The following is a 16919-nucleotide window of genomic DNA, read 5'->3' as shown; positions in this document are numbered from 1 at the left end:
AAGATATTTAATCTCGTCTCTTATTGGTGTGTCTTCTCCAGGCCCGCATGGATCGCACTGACATCGGCACCCTGCTCATCCCCAACGTCAAGATGTCCGACGCGGGAACGTACATGTGCGTCGGTAGCAACAGCATTGGCTCAAACAGTGCTCCCATTAAGGTCACTGTGTTCAAAGGTGAGATGTCATTTCTATTGGTGAAAATCCCCCCTCTTCATAAAGAAAACCCCACGAACTATCCCTTTAAAGTAAAGCTTGCCTTTTTTCACCCCTCCAAAACGCTAAGTAATCATGTCGGTCAATGGAATTTTGAACTGCACAAAATAAAAAGCATCAATGTTGATGAAATGAAAACAGGTATCTCATCTTCTGAACCTTGCTTGACATCAATGACTCTATAACACGTAATAAAAAAGAAAAAAACAATCAGTACATCCTGTAATATCATAAAGTTGTGAATATTTTGCAGGAAAGTCTTTATGTGGCGCATCTGTTTGTGTTTGTGCAGCGGATCACAGCTCCTCGGTGGTCACCATCCAGCCGTCTATAGCTGATGTCCAGGAGGGCCAGAGTCTGGAGCTCAACTGTTTTGCCCCAGGAAATCCTCCTCCCCAAGTCACATGGACGAGAGCCAGTGGACGCCTCTCCTCCAACCACCAGGTAATCACTCATACGGGCCAGAATGGCGCCCCCATTTCATTAGGTATGTCTTGCATGCGGGTAAAGGTAATGAATTTCTAGATTTTTGAAGGTGATGTGGGAGAATTTTCCAAACCCCTCAAAATTATGGTCGGCTGTTTAGAGCAAACAAGTGAGCACATGGGTGCAGATGTACAGTCTAATGTGTAGATTGACTTCTATCACGTACAGCACGTGCTGATAAAGGCAAACTAATGCAATGTGCCAATATTGCCAATATTGGGAATATTAGGTAGTCGTATCAGAGGTAGATGTATCAGAAATTAAATGCCGAGTTTTTGTGTGGGGTGAAATGAAGTGACTCCTGGTCTGCTGCGTGCAGGTTCTTGGCAATCAGCTGCGGATCCTGTCAGCCACCCCAGAGGACTCAGGGGAGTATGTCTGTCGGGTGCAGGGCAACCCTGGAAACCCAGGACCTCATGTCCAGCAGGCCTCTGTCTCTGTGTCTGTCACTTCATCGTCTTCACGTAAGTCAGCGCTCACAGGACTCGTGCGGGTGGTTCAGTAACTGTTGTTTCAGACATATAAACGAAAGACTTTGTTCATATCAATTATTTTGACATTTGTTGTTTATTTTTAATGTTCCCGCTGTATTTTACTGAGCTTGAAGTAAGTGTGATTAGACTTCACAGTCAATATTTTCTCACCAAGGAAATAACAGCTGATGGCAGCATCAGTCACAGGCATTACATGGCCGGGTGTTGTTCTCAGACTAACACCGTCTCACTTCATGAATGAACTTTCCAGTCGTACTTTCCAGTGGAGCTCAGCGTGACCTCAGATTGAATGATTTTCCTTGTTATTGTCCCATGATCTCATCCTCATTCAGTCCTTCCTGGACCTCAGTGTTGTTTGAGCTTTTAAACTGCTGCCAGTGAAGCCCGTAGCCACACTGAACTGTAATTTGTTACTTCAGGGTTCTGTGAATAATATGTCAGCTAAATGAAGTGAAATCATGTTGAGTAATGTTCAAATAGAGTCCAAACCGCTGGTTTCTGCTGCAGGTCTTCAGAGCCCAATCATTGCCATCGAGCCCCACAGTGCTGCAGTGCGTGTGGGCGAGACGGCCAGCTTCAGGTGCAGGGTGTACAGCGGAGCCCAGCCTATCAGACTGGAGTGGAAAATGGCAAGCAACCAGCCACTGCCAGGTAATAACCACACACTGACGTGCACACTGAGGAATAAACCTGCTTAATGAGTTCTGGTTTTATGATGTCATTATTTACAAGCAATTACGACTGCAACCCACTCATGAATTACTTCTCTGCTACTTCAATTAATGACTAAGTTAGACTTTCTAGACCCGCAATGACATATCAGTGCTTTGAAGTGTGTTTTAGAGTAAATAAATCCAATGTGTTTGTGTGTTGTATCCACTTATATCTCTGGATCATACACTTCCCATAATTTGCCCTCTCCTGCCTTCTAAATGCCCCCTTCCTTCCAAATCCACTCTTTTGTAAGACTCCTCTTATTATGACTATCGTGGTGGATTGCCCCTTTAATTTGCAGCGTCTGCAGCAGATCACATGTCTCTTTTGCCCTGCTTCTGCAGACAATGTTAAAGTTGGCCCCGATGGTTCTGTTATTACCATCACCAACGCCCGCCCTCTGAACCACGGCGCCTACCGTTGTGTGGCCAGCAACCCGTTCGGCATCACCCACACCATTGTGTCTTTGATTGTCAGAGGTAAGTTACGTGCATATCAGCGTGTGCACATGGATACGTTCATTCTGCTAAAAAGGGACTTGACGCATTCCAGTCATCACAACCTCCAAGTGAAGGGTTCCCTCTAGTGGCTGATCAGAGTCATTCCAGTATTTTGTATCCGTGCCCTCAGAGCCTCCGCTGGCCACCGTCACCCCTGCTGGACCCGTGCGTGTCAGGGTGGGTGAACCCATTAACCTGGAATGCCAGGCGGCAGGAGAGCCCCGTCCCTCAGTCTCATGGCACAGGCTGGACAGCAACCGCAAGACTATGCTGAGCAGCCCCGTGCCCATGGAGTCCAATGCAGTCATGCAGGTACAGACAGACAGATCTGATAACACCATCAACATCATGTTAATTGCGATCCTTTTTGCTCTTGCCCATATTGAGATGCTGTGATATATCCGTTTTTCCTCTTGTGCAGATACTAGTGGCACGTCCTGAAGACAGTGGCACTTACGTATGCACAGCTCGCAACAACGAGGGCACGACTGAGACCAGGGTGGAAGTCACGGTTGAGGGAGGCTCCCAGCTGCCCACAGTGCCCAGGGTCTCTGTTCCTGAGCCATTGATGGTTATGGTGGAGGGCCAGACTGCAACGCTGCGCTGCGAGGCTCACGGTAATGATGACTAAACATCTCAGTTATTCAGCTGGAATTCGCTTGATGCTTGTAATGCCGAGCTAAAAACAACTGTCTTTGAACACTGTTTTTACTTTTGCTTTTAAAACTGTCATATATGACTTGTGTTTTGTTCTCCTATTTGCCTTTCCAGGTTTCCCGTCCCCGACAGTCACCTGGTCCAAGCTGCGCTCTCCGATGCCTTGGAGACACAAGATAGTGAACAACAGCCTGGTGTTGCCCAGCGTGGGCCGCCAAGACTCTGGAGAATACATCTGCAGTGCCACCAACAACATGGGCACCACCGAAGTCACCATCATGCTGGATGTAGAAAGTGAGTTCTGTGGTTTAGTGTTTGCCGCCATTTGATTTCAATGTACGCATGTTCCCCTGCTTTGAAAGAATCATAGACTGAGTAGAAATTCTTCCTTCACGTGTCTTATTTATATGTCTTGAGAAGACACGTAAACCTTGTAAACCTTGCAAACCTTGCAAACCTTTTCACTCCTCTCCAGCTCCTCCTTATGCCACGTCTGTACCTGATGATGTGGCTGTGCGGGTCGGGGAGGTGATCAGACTGCAGTGCCTGGCCCATGGCACCCCTCCTCTGACCTACACTTGGACCAAGCTGGATGGAGTCCTGCCGCCGAGGGCCGAGGTGAACGGAGGGGATCTTCAGATCAACCTGGCCACTGCCGAGGATGCTGGGAGCTACAAATGCGTCGCCAACAACAAAGTGGGCAACAGTGAAGTAGTCGCTAAAGTGTCAGTCAGATGTAAGTTTTCTGATCGTGATGGAACTTAAAGACTCTGAAGTGCTGAAATGAACTTGTGAAGAGTGCGTAATATTCTTTTACCTCAGCGAGAGCCAAATCATGTCCCTATCCTGCCCCTCTGTAGCCCCGCTGGCAGTGCGCGTGTCACCCCAGGTTGAAGTCAAGGCTCAGGGCAGTGCAGTGGAGTTCACCTGCTCAGCAGCAGGTGGTACAGAAACCAAAATTGAGTGGCTGAAGGAAGGAGGAGCCCTGCCACCGAACCACCACGTTAAGGATGGGGTGCTCAGGTGACTCACACATACTTCATGTTGGTTTGTTAAAAACTGACAACCAAACAAAATTAAAATTCAGCTTTTAATGTTTGAAAATTTGTGATGTTAAAGAAGTGCCAGTTTTGATGAGCCTATTCCAACAGGATTCAGCACACATATTTACTTAAATGAGCTGTGTTTATATTACTGTCCACTTCCCCATCTGAGAACTGAACCCACAGGTTCTCTCTGATGATGGAAATCTAAAATTCCCGAGATAGTTGGCCACTGTGAATTTAGGCAGACATTACTCAAACAGCAGTAAATCTACTATTTTCTGCCGTGTATTTGATGCTGAAGCTCAAGCAGCAGGAATGTGCACAGCACACAGTGTGGGATCGACTCAGAATAAGCCACAGTGTGTACAGACGGTGTACAGATAAAGAAATTATATCTGGTTTTGGCTGTGCAGATTTGTTAGTTGGATGAATTCATTTCTGATTTTGGTCTTTTCATGGGAATTTTTGACAACAACAGAGTACAGAATCACCAGCCTTATCGTTTCACCAGTCAAAACACTAAAATCTACTCATATGGTTCCTTAAATATTGTGTGATATGTAAAGTAAAAACTGTGCACTGTTCTTATGTGTGTGTGATTTCATGTTTCTCTGCAGGATTGAGAACCTTGAGCAAAGCAATGAAGGTGTTTATATCTGCAGAGCCAGCAGTGTGTATGGTCAGGCTCAGGACACTGCCAGGTTGACCATCCAAGGTTTGTTACGTTGCTGAAAATACGTTAATATTTACAAAGCTTAATGAGGGCAAAATATAATGTCTGTTTTCTTTTCTCTCTTTTCTTTTCTACAGCCTTGCCAAAGGTGATGATCAACGTGCGCACCTCAGTGCAGACTGTGATGATCGGAAACTCTGTGGAGTTTGAGTGCCAGGCGGTTGGTGACCCGGAGCCCACGGTTCAGTGGAGTAAAGTCGGTGGGTCTCTGCCCGCTCATATCATGGTTAAAGGTGGCATGCTGAGGATCGAGCAGGTGACGGAGGCCGATGCCGGGCAGTATCGCTGCACGGCCACCAACGACGTGGGCTCAGTGCAGTCCCAAGTGGTCCTTAACGTCCAGTGTGAGTGCACAGGAGAGAATGAAAAACCTCAAACATGTAGTTTTCTTTCCATCACACACAGAGGAACACATGCGTTTACACCCATATTATCAGTCCTTCCACCTTCGTTTAAATCCTTTGCATGTTTGCACAGCACTTCCTCAAATTGCTGCACTGCCTGAGACGAAGGAAGTGACCGTTGGGTCTGATGCGGTCTTGCCTTGTGTGGCTTCCGGATACCCTGTACCTGAGATCAAATGGTCCAAGGTAATCGAGAAGCTTATCTTTTCCAGAAGGAGTGCTCAGCAACTCTTTCTCATAGTCCCCGGCTGTCAAACTGTTAACCAACCAGAGAGGTTTTTTTTATTTTGTTGACTGTTCATTATACTGATTTTGTTGCTGTTTCTTTGTATCTAGTTGGAAGGAGAGCTTCCTCCCAAGTGTTTCCAGGAAGTCAACGTTCTGACAGTTCCTCGGGTCTCCCATGAGGATTCTGGCACATACGTCTGCACTGCCTCTAACAAACAGGGAAAAGTGGAAGCCTTCACCAGACTTCAAGTTCACGGTGGGTCTGTTGGTCTGCAGAGTTGGGTGTACTGTGTGTATTTGAAGTGAGGTGAACTGCAGTATCTGTACCTAAGTATGAGATTACTTGTTTGTTTTTTTTTCCAGAGAGAGTGATGCCATACTTTGCTCAGGAACCTTTGTCCTACCTCACCCTGCCAACCATCAAAAATGCCTACAAGTCTTTCAGCATTAAGATCAACTTTAGACCCGATAGTGTTGATGGTAAGAAGTACATCCTCGCATTAGCTTGACAGTTAAATTGTGTCTTACTTGACATCTGTGTCTTGTTGGACCCTGCAGCGTGGTCGTGTGTTTTGTACTATGTTGTGTGTATCATATTTCCTCACGTATAATTTCACTGCGTCTTCTGTCCCCTCCCTCTCTCCCTCACCTCTTCCTCTCACCCGCGTGGTGGGAAGGTCTCATTTTGTACGCTGGTGAGTCTCAGTGCTTGAGAAGCACAAGAACTGAAGAGTGATGCTGGCAGTGCTGCTTTTTGGCTCCATCAGGCGTTCACATAATGCATCCAGCTGAGAGGCGACTCAGGGGCTGTGAAGGAGATGGTGCATGTTGTCATACAGGCTTTATGGTCATGAACACAAGAGCGCTTTTATCAGCATTACAGTCATCAGCATAATAATAGCTTGGTTGCAAATCCGTGTTTACATGCCAGGCTACTTTAGCAGCTTCTACATTGTCCACACAGCAGCACAGTCCTTGTATGCTTGAACTGTATGCTTGAACTGTGTAAAAGCATCAAGCATGCTCACATGTCTCTATAGGTGTTTATTTAAACATCACTAGTGCAGTGAGTTTCTTTTAACCTACCCACATTTGATGCAGGATGCTTGGCAACGCTACAGTTCAATTCATTACAGCATTAATGTTCAGAGAACCAAAAGAAAATATTTGACTCTTATTCTTAATATTAACTATGGCGACAGATAAACTACAAATTAATCACCAAAGCTATCAGAACACGCTCGACTCCGTCTGTTTAAATGTGCGATACAAACATCTAAAGCATATCAGAAGTTCACTTAACGGTTAATCAACTTTGTGTTGCACATTTATGCAATCTGCTGCCTCTTGATGGCTCCTTCACGTCACTGTCAGCGATGATATGGACAGATGTGTGAGACGTGGCATGTTCCCACTTTTCCTGTGAGCGTCTGTGGCATGTGCTCCCGGCATGCGGAGACAGAAACACGAGGACAGGTGATGTGGTGTGACGCCCACACAGGATGGCAGGTTATAGCCTGGCTTTGGTTGGCTTTAAACATGCCTCACCATAGCATGCTGCTCGACCATCCAGCTGCATTGCTGCATTGCAAGTAATGTCCATCCTAACAAGTCACTTAAATCACATGTTTAGTCTGAAATCTTGACTTTTATGATCTAAAGCATTTGGCCAGTGGGATCAGACAGTTATTTCAGGAGAAACTTGCAGAAATAAGTGCTGATATAAAAAACAATTACAAAAAATTATATTGTTCCACCTCTGACTCAAAGATCTTCTTGAAAGAACTTGACATGCATATGAAGATTACCCTTGTTTAAATAAAATTACTTGATTTACTGACTTATTAAGATGGATATTATTGGAGAGTATGCATTTAGTTTTCAGGAGGTTTGTACTCACCTTGTTCTCATGGTGTAGGCATGATCCTCTACAATGGCCAAAGAAGAACCACAGGAGCAGACTTCATCTCTCTGGGACTTGTGGGAGGCCGCGTAGAGTTCAGGTCAGTTTATACAGATGTTTTTATTGACTGAAACACAGTGCAACGATCTTGTTGCCAGTCATCAGTTGTGTTGTCTTAGGTTTGACGTGGGATCTGGCATGGCCACCATACGTGACCCCAACCCCATCAAACTGGGAGAGTTTCACACGGTTGAGCTGTATCGCAACCACACCTTGGGCTACATCATTGTAGATGGAGGCGAGCCCATCAATGGCAGCTCACAGGTACTTCTGTCAATGTAAATGTCACTCTCACTGTCACACAATGTGCATTTTAATTAAGTTATGACTGTTAACCTGTTCCACAAATGTATATTTCCTCTCCTCAGGGCAAGTTCCAGGGCCTGGATCTGAATGAGGAGCTGCATGTGGGTGGATACCCCAACTACACAGTCCTCGCCAAAACTGCTGGGATTAAGACGGGTTTTGTTGGTGAGCTATCACTCTGTTCACACCATGACAGGACATATGGGATGGAGAAAGTGTCTCCTTGGTGTAAAGTCCTTATCTGACATTGCTTTCCTTGCAGGTTGTATCCGTCAGCTGGTCATACAAGGTGAGGAAGTCATCTTCAAAGACCTTGACCGCAGTTCTACTGGTGTCACAAACTGTCCCACCTGCAGAGACCACCCATGCCAGGTCAGTTACGTCCATCTACTTGGCATACTTGTAATTTCTGGCCTATGTGTGATTCCATAATATCTTATTCTTCCATGTAATTATTCAGAATGGAGGGGCCTGTGAGGACTCAGAGACCAGCTTGTACAAGTGCAGCTGCCCCCGAGGATTCACAGGCAGCAACTGCCAGCACCACTCATCCCTGCGCTGTCACTCAGGTACACTCTCCTCCTGACCACGCAAATAATCAAAGTACCTTTTATACTGCTGTGCACTCTGTCCGTACGCACCATTGACAGGGCCCTGTTTACTAAATAACAACAATGACACAACTTGTATTTTTCGTGTTTCTGTTTGTGACCTGAACCTCCACAGAGGCCTGCGGACCAGACGCCACTTGCATCAACCGACAAAAGGCCCTGGGCTATGACTGTCGCTGCCATCTTGGCAAGTTTGGAAACAAATGCATGGATGGTAGGACAATGTTGATATCGATATTTTTCATGGGAAATGAAATATCACTTTTTCTAAATTTAAATACATTTTCCTCCTGATTCACTTTCACTAGGGGAACTGGTGACCACTCCGCTGTTTGATGGTGAGGAATCATACATAGCCTATCCTCCCCTGAACAACATCCATGATGACCTGCGTGTTGAGCTGGAGTTCAAGCCCCTGGAAAGAGATGGCTTGATGTTCTTCTGTGGAGGGAAGAAAATGAAGGTGGAAGACTTTGTAGCCATCTCCATGGTGGAGGGACATGTAGAGTTCAGATATGAACTGGGCACAGGTAAAGTATCAACACAAGTCTCTTATTAATCAATAAAAAATCTACACGAACACAATTGTTAGTGCAGTTAGAATTAGACTCAGATTGAGAGTAAGAGAGTTGCAGAAAACTGTTTCTATTTCCCGGATTATTAGCCAGATTAGAGTGCTTGATCTCTATATGTGAATTTCCAGAGACAGTAAAATCTCTGTTGGCCGAATCTTGATTTTCAGGCCAGGCGATCCTTCGCAGTCCAGAGGCAGTCTCTTTGGGCCAGTGGCACAGAGTTGTGGCGGAGCGAAACAAGAGGGCCGGCCACCTGAGGGTGGACCAAGGCCCCGTGGAGAGGAAGATGTCTCCAGGAAAAGCCCAGGGCCTCAATATCCACACCGACATGTACCTGGGAGGTGTCCCCAGCATGGACATCCTGCCCAAGCCCGCCAATGTCAGCGAAATGTTTGATGGATGCATAGGAGAGGTGAGATCTCTCTGTGATGAAAAAGGAAATGATAAAAACAGTTCTTCAGTTTCCTGTGTGTGGGGGGGCTAAACCTGTTTGCACCATCTGCTTAGGTTTCCATCAACAACAAGAAGGTGGATCTGTCCTACAGCTTCACAGAAAGCAAATCAATCCGCAAGTGTGTGGACAACAGCCCCTGTGACCGCCGGCCCTGTCTGAACGGTGGTCACTGCATGTCGAGTGCTGAATACGAGTACCAGTGCCTCTGTAAGGATGGATTTGAAGGTTAGTGCACAGGACACAAAATCCATCCTGTCTTTTGTTTGACCTTGAGCATCGACCTTTCACCCCTGACCCTGGTATGTGACCCTGCAGGTGAGCGTTGTGAGGTGGTGAAAGACGTGTGCCAGAGCAACCTTCAGTGCCAGAATGGCGGCAGCTGTGTTGACGGTCAGTGTGTGTGCACACCTGGACACACAGGCCTGAACTGTGAAGAAAGTAAGTATTGACCAGATACAACAAAATACATCAAAAGTTAGAGCCAGCATGTGCAAAATGTGTCGGTAAAAGTCTTTCATTGTATTTAAGCTCATGCAATTTCAGTAGCAGTCAATTCGTCCAAAAGCGGCTCTAAAAACAAATAACCGAGTTTTATCCCCCTACAGCACATGTCACTTACTGCATACAAGTGCATCCCGTAGACAAAGATATTTGTCATCAAAGCAGAAAGACTAGACACACAGTCAAAAATGAGTCCATATGACTCACATTCTCCACCGTGTGGGTCTCGTCTTAATAACAGACAGTTAACTCCCTGCATGCTGGGAGGGTTAAGCGAATACGTTTGTCTCAACCCTGCACTCTCATGGCTATATCCTGCACACACAGGCCAGGTCACCAGCTTCCCCGAGGCCCAGTGGAATTTGGAAGCTAGCGAGGCGAATGGTACAGTATCTCAATATTCAGCCTGCCTGACACGACTGTGACTAACAGGGGCCCGTCTGCGCTCAAGGGACCCCGCATCCCTTACGAAGCTCAACCCAAACTGTTCATTACCTAACATGTGTTTGCCCATAAACACAAACCAAACATTCGTCTGTACTCAACTGGCAACCGTGGCTCTTGTCCCCATGGGAAAGTTGGGAGAGGGGAATTCTGCATCTATATTAAAAGGTCAAGGGATGGTACATCAGCTGATTTGTGCTCCTTGTTTTGGGACTTATGAAATGTGGAATTCCCCTTGTTTTTGTTTTCCCTATTGTCATGTCAATGGCTGTAAGATGGCTACTCACAACATAAAATCTTGTTTCCGTCTACCTCAAGAATGCCTGTCTATACAACGAGAAACACCCCAAAATACTTGTTTTTCTGTCTGAAGCTGTCAAAACTTTAAATCTGCTCCACACATTATGCCTTTACTAACCGTCTTCAACTTCAACTTCAACCGTCCGTTGAATGAAAAGTGTGATCATGTTTGGGTGAGTTGGGCGAGTGCATGGAGCCATGGTAAGTTCAGTTTGGCCTCTGTGGAAGGTCGGAGACGGCGTAACAAATGACTTGCTCTTGTGTTGCTGAGGACTGTCAGATGCATCATGGGGCCTGGTTTAGTCACACTCGAGATTTTTGTTTTCTTTGAAACTGCCATATTCGTATGTTAGGCTCATGATGAAATTTAGGATTATGATATGTCGTTTCAGATGTATTTTAAGTGAGATTATGCAGCTTCTGAGAGAAGAAAGAACTTTATCTTCCGCTTAGAAGTGAAAAGCTGAATTTATAAGCAATGAAACACACCCACTTTATCATTTATATGCACTTAGATGTTTTACTGGTAGGCTACAGACTTGTAATTTGTAGTAAGTGGCTAACGTTATCTTGCAGATATTGTGTAACGTTACTGAATAAGTTTGCTAACTTGATAATCTTTCTTCGCTTTTGCTATTGCTACTTAGCATATCACAAATTCTTGTTTTAAGTGAAACAAAAAATAAACACACCGCGTTTATTCAATTTATTTAAAATCCCTGAATGTGTTCAAGTGAGCCGTTTTATTGTTTAATAATTAAACTTTTCCATCAATAAGAGGACGAATTTATTGGATGCAGGAACAGTTACATCTTAACAAGCTTGTCTTGTCAGGGTTTCTTCCATTCTTTGGCCACCAGAGGGCACTATATCAGTGAGGATGAACAGCAGCCTTTCTGTTGTTCCAATTTTGATTTGTGTTTACTGTATTTTTTGTAGATTCACCCTATCAGTACGCAGCTCATTTCAACAGTGATGGATACATAGCCCTTCCTAAATCCATTTTCCCAAGAAGGTAACTGTAGTTTGCTTTTCTATACCATTTTACTCTGACAAATGGTGATGTAATGGTACAAATGGTACATAAAATTATTCCTATTTTTTCTGTCTTAGTGCGCATGATTCACCAGAGACCATCGAACTGGAGATCAACACTGACTCCTCTGAGGGCCTGATCTTGTGGCAGGGAGTGGTGAGTCCTGGTTATTCATCTTTTATGGACTGAGCCGTGCTTTAATCCAAATCTTGAACCTGATACTCACGTCATTCCCTTCTACCTTTTCATCCTCACCCTAACTTTGATAATGCGCCTCATCACTCGTGATCATCACCGCCGCCGCCTCTGTAAAGAAGTGACTCTCATTAATGTTTGCCTAGTATTAAAAGAGTTTAACTTAGGCCTGTGAACCATCACACATCACTGACACAATGCTGCATTTTGTTCCATCACAGCTTTCACCACACGCTTATTCTTTAACATCGTTGGGCTTGTTGACTGTGAGCCTGGCTCCATCTGACACCACTAAATATACGCATGTTGCTTGTCTAACTCACCCTCCATTTTCTTCAGGAGACCAATGGCGCACGCAATTTGCGAAAGGTGCATGCTAGTAAAAAGGTATCCACTCAAAACACAAGACACTTTTTATTTATTTGGCATGTTTTATTGAATATGTTTTCCTTACAAATATGCACAGTAGAACAATTTCAAGACGTTTCTCGGGAACCACCTGATTTGAAATGAAACATTTGTGTTTGTATTGCACAGTGCGCATGATGGCTTCTGTTTGTCACAGTTATTTTGCATGGAAGATTTTATGCCACACAAATTCTGTATGTACTGCCTCGAGTTTGCTGTTATAACACCAGGTGTAGAGAATTACTGCAGGGCAGCTGGTCAGTGCTTCACGATATTCAGTCACAAGACATCTTCTTCCTCCGCGGACTGAACACGTTTGTTTCCAGGAACCTGGAGAGCACGGCAAAGGCAAGGACTTCATTAGCCTCGGCCTACAGAATGGACACCTTGTTTTCAGGTGACTAAGCCCTGCCCTTCTGTTGACATCTGGTTGAGTGTTGTTATTTTCGGTTCATATTAATGTTGCACTTATGCTGATGATTTGTATGGTATCCAGTTACCAGCTGGGCAGCGGAGAGGCAGAAATCTTGTCCCGGAAGCCCATCAACGATGGGAGATGGCATAAGATCACAGCAGTCAGGTATGATTGCATGTTATATCCTGTAGCCTCTTGGTTTCGCACTGCGTCTACAAACTAACCATTAGAAGTTCCTGCACACCATAAAGTCATAAACTGAGAGGAAGCCACAGTGTTGGTGACTTAATGTACAGTAATGTCAGGAAAGATTCCAGATGCTGATGGTCTCCCGACTAAACCAGACATTGTGCAGGATTTCTGGTGCCATCTTAAGTGGCTTCTGTGTTTCTTCTTTTCAGATCAGCTGTGTTATGCTGCAGTGCAAATGAGCCTTAACAGCAACAAAAACAGTCAGAGTTATTATGGTTATTGTTTTATGTATAGTATGAGTTCTCTTGCCATGTAACTGGCCTGTTATCTTTGGATCCCACTAATGGTGCATATTGTGTACCACCTCATCAACATCTCACCTGTAGTTTGGCTTGTCTGTGCAGGTTCAGTGCTTGATTTTGATTTGAGTTCATATCCTCATGTTCTTCTTTTCTCGCAGAACTGGAAAAGATGGACACATCCAGATTGATGGAGGTGCTGCACTACACGGACAGTCTAAGGGCAGAAGCCTCATGGTCAACACCAAAGGCAGTATATACCTGGGTGAGTGAACTGACAGTATGGAGCCCAGAAAGTGACAAAATGAAGTGAAAGGTTATCAGGCTGTGTTGATGCTACAGTTATAACTAGTTAGAGTTGATAAAAATGGATGTAAACTTAATTGACTTTTTAGCCTTTTACTTTATTATTCTTTTTTGTTTATTCGTTCTTTTTGTCCTTCTGTCTCCTAGTTTTCTCCCCACATTCCCAGTTTATGTTTTTATGATAATTTGACGGGTGTGTTCATGCTCAGGTTTGTGACCGTGTTTCAGGGCCACAACATGTTACTCCACTAATTTATTTATTTATACTTATGCAAAAGACTGAAATGTGATCGGTTGAATGTGTGGTGTAATCACATTCCTCTGTTTTCTTTGGTTAAAAGAGCTCGTCTCCACACTGGTATCGAGCTCTAACCTAAGAACCCAGACAAGTCAGTAGTTCTTCCAAATTAATGAAGTTATCTGGCTCATTTATCTAAACAAATTTATCCCCAGTGGTTTTGTGCTTCCAGATGTCTAAAGAGGAAGTTCATGTGTGTGTTGTCACGTGACAGGCGGTGCCCCGGACATGGCTGCCATGACAGGGGGGAAGTTTTCGGCGGGAATGAGGGGCTGCGTGAGGAACCTGACACTGATGAACGCTCGGCCGGGACAGCAGCCAGCGCAGGCCATCGATCTGCAAGCCCACGCAGCCCGTGGCACCAACGTGCAGCCGTGCTCCTCCTAGATGGCAGCACGGACACACATACACACGCACACACATTACACATGCAGAGACTATGGAGTGATGTCACACACACACACACACACACAGCAGACTCACACAGAGAGACTTACACACAAAGAGGCTGACACAAACTTGGTGCTTTGCTGCTGCCAAAAAGAAAAGAAAAAGAAAACACAACACGACACAACAGGATTTGTTTCTCTGTGTGCAGTAAAACCAAAAAAGAGAAAAAAATGAAACAATATTAACAAGTCTTCTCTTCCTCAGTGTTGTATTCTCAATGAAGGACTATTAACACAGGAGAACCAGTACAGTTTACATACTTCCAGCAGTAGTTTTTAGCCATGAGAAGAGTAAAACATATTAGGCCTTCTGAGATGGGTCAGATCCTATGGAGTTGGAGATGTTTTTGCAGCACTGAATTTTTATTTATATACATATGAATATATATATATTATATTTGTGGGGGAAACATGCAAACTAACCATAACTGCTCTTCAACTTTTTCCTAGAGTTTATTCTGGGTTCTAATACTGTGTGTCCAGGGCTTTTTACAGGCCTAACTGTATTAATACTTGAAGATGTTTAGGCCTTCTTTCTTCACTTCTGTAGAGGAACCTTTTTCTTTTTTCTTTTTGCCCGAGCATGCTTCCAGTCTTTTCGTAAACTGTTGGGAGAGGAGCGCACACGGTCACGGTCACATGCAGCTTCAGTACACAACTCAGGTCGTCGAATACAAATTAGTTACCGCGAAACGCTACCAAGCGCAGCTGACTTTTGCTTTGCAGGTCGTTCGCAGCGCTGTTGTGTCTCCTGTGTCTGTATTTGTTCTTTTTTTATGAACAAGAAAGAAACCTTGGTGCTATAATGTTAGACATGAAGATACAGCACACAGTCATATGGTTTTCTGTCTGTCACATGTAGAGGTGTGTGGGGGGTTTTTTTGTAGTCATTTGGATCCTTAGATTAATCAGAAACAGTCGAGTGTATCATTTGTTGATGTGCATGGCATTTAAAGTTGATTTTTATAAGAATATGGCTTGATTTGTTGCCTCCACAGCCTTAATGGATTGAGTAGATCTCATAACACAAAAAAGACAGCAAACTGAAAAAGGTGAACTTTTTTTATGTGTGGTGGTTGAAGACATTGTTTTATGTGTGCTACTATCTGCCAGTCAGGTAGATATCTGTGTCGAACGAGAATGAGTGCGTAGGCTAGTAAATTTGCTAGTTGTGTTTGTCTCAGCCCCCGTTTCTCATAGTTCACTCTACGTTAAGCCCCAGTATGAATCAGGTGTGTGTGTTTGTGTGTGTGTGTGTCATTATCCATTATCCTCAGGAGGGTCAACCCAGAACTGCCTCAAGATGTTACTTAAGTTTCAGGTTTGGTAGCTTTAGCGACCGATCAGTAAGCTATAAAACTCTGAAGGCTCTGTGGGTTGTTTTCTCTGCAGAGGGGGATTCATCAGACTGCAGCAGGACACAGCTGCCATAGTTTTTGGTCATGTGGGAATGCAGTGGAAGCCTCCTGCAGGTGCTGCGACCAGTGGTGTAGCTCTAATAAAGCATGCTCGCCCCACCTTTAGTCAGCCTCGCCGCAAAACCGCGACGGCTCCTTCACTTTTGACTTCGCAAACCTTTTGTTTTTTCTTTTCCTCCTTTTTTTTGTAAGCTTAAAATATTTGTATTAATATCCTGAAAATGAGCACTATCTATCTTACTTTCTCTTAGAGTTGCTTCATTTTTATTTATTTTATGTTTCTTGTTTCTTTTCCTTTTTTTTCAAAGCTCGATTCTGCTGTTCACAGAGGCTTGCTATTTTCTTTGCTCTGGTTATTGTGTATTGCCCCCCCCCCCCCCTTTTTTTGTTTTTCCCCCCATGTTTGAGTTTGAACACGGCCCCTCGCTAAGTTCCTCAGAAACCCTCAGAGATGTTCCTGGAAGGGTTAACATGTACCTGACTGGAACTGACTGGTCAAATGGTTAGAAACTGGTCTTATTATTCACTCGATGAAAAAAAAAGTCTTAGACTCCAAATCCAAATAAATTATTTCTCTACACAGGAAGGTGTCATCATGCTTGTTCCAATATGAACACGTGGAGCCACTGCTGTGGTCCACGTTTAGGACACTGAAGCAGAGAAAGACGGGGTGTGCGCCCCTCGTTGGGTTGTTTTTTCTTGTGTATCTGCTTTTAAACTGGATTTTCACACTGTACTCTCACGCCCAATGCAAAGTCTGGTTGTTTTTAGCAAAACATGAAAGGTGCACTTTCAGTGATGATGGACATTTTTATTTTCACTGTTTTTCTTACTGGCAGAAAGAGCGGATAACTCGGCTAAATGAATGAAATTGTGCCAGATGAATTATTGTCCAAGTCAGGAGGACCTGACATGAATTTCCAGTGTTGAAAGGATGCTCCTGTTGCCCCTGGTGTTTCTTAATTAAAAGCTAAATTCATGTGCTGTTTGTAATCTTGTGAGTTTTCTTCTTTCACGTCTGTTTGACTTGTGCTCTGCTCTACACTGGAAGGTTTCTCTAGATGGAGTATTTTTTTGCACCAAATCACTTCATTGTTCCCAGATAATCCATTGTACAGGTGAGCCTTAAACCCGCTCTGATTACATGCTAATAGGAAAGTTAAGACCCAGTGTTCCCTTGTGGAGGTTACACCCAAATCAGGTTTCTAAAATCAACCTGGCCCATGGGTCCAGCACTCTCATCTTACAGAGTCTCCTGGATTTATTTGTTA

At 44.4% G+C, this 16919-nt stretch overlaps 1 protein-coding gene across 4 annotated transcripts in view; it reads left to right on the top strand.

Annotated features, from left to right (window-relative positions):
- hspg2 (heparan sulfate proteoglycan 2) overlaps positions 1-16632 on the top strand; it is an 85822-nt gene extending 69190 nt beyond the window's left edge. The window contains exons 55-89 of one of the 4 annotated variants that reach the window (XM_046398136.1): positions 42-177; positions 509-660; positions 1022-1166; positions 1704-1847; positions 2255-2389; positions 2541-2722; positions 2832-3027; positions 3182-3361; positions 3543-3803; positions 3928-4090; positions 4731-4828; positions 4924-5190; positions 5324-5436; positions 5587-5734; positions 5842-5958; positions 6156-6173; positions 7397-7481; positions 7561-7705; positions 7810-7912; positions 8010-8119; positions 8208-8316; positions 8474-8572; positions 8667-8888; positions 9101-9345; positions 9441-9612; positions 9703-9825; positions 10216-10272; positions 11572-11647; positions 11746-11824; positions 12203-12250; positions 12598-12668; positions 12768-12851; positions 13339-13442; positions 13996-14202; positions 14236-16632. In XM_046398136.1, coding sequence (XP_046254092.1) covers positions 42-177; positions 509-660; positions 1022-1166; positions 1704-1847; positions 2255-2389; positions 2541-2722; positions 2832-3027; positions 3182-3361; positions 3543-3803; positions 3928-4090; positions 4731-4828; positions 4924-5190; positions 5324-5436; positions 5587-5734; positions 5842-5958; positions 6156-6173; positions 7397-7481; positions 7561-7705; positions 7810-7912; positions 8010-8119; positions 8208-8316; positions 8474-8572; positions 8667-8888; positions 9101-9345; positions 9441-9612; positions 9703-9825; positions 10216-10272; positions 11572-11647; positions 11746-11824; positions 12203-12250; positions 12598-12668; positions 12768-12851; positions 13339-13442; positions 13996-14168 — 4560 coding nt within the window. In that variant the 3' untranslated portion in view covers positions 14169-14202; positions 14236-16632. Of the gene's footprint in view, positions 1-41; positions 178-508; positions 661-1021; positions 1167-1703; positions 1848-2254; positions 2390-2540; positions 2723-2831; positions 3028-3181; positions 3362-3542; positions 3804-3927; positions 4091-4730; positions 4829-4923; positions 5191-5323; positions 5437-5586; positions 5735-5841; positions 5959-6155; positions 6174-7396; positions 7482-7560; positions 7706-7809; positions 7913-8009; positions 8120-8207; positions 8317-8473; positions 8573-8666; positions 8889-9100; positions 9346-9440; positions 9613-9702; positions 9826-10215; positions 10273-11571; positions 11648-11745; positions 11825-12202; positions 12251-12597; positions 12669-12767; positions 12852-13338; positions 13443-13995 lie in introns of all 4 variants that reach the window. The other 3 variants (XM_046398139.1, XM_046398138.1, XM_046398140.1) reach the window with 3 other exon arrangements.
- Positions 16633-16919: the final 287 nt, after the last annotated feature.

Source organism: Scatophagus argus, chromosome 8 (assembly GCF_020382885.2).
Source record: "Scatophagus argus isolate fScaArg1 chromosome 8, fScaArg1.pri, whole genome shotgun sequence".
In the NCBI taxonomy this organism is placed as follows: Eukaryota; Metazoa; Chordata; class Actinopteri; family Scatophagidae; genus Scatophagus; species Scatophagus argus.
The sequence above is the reverse complement of the archived record's forward strand: the minus strand, read 5'-3'. Positions and strand labels throughout refer to the sequence as shown.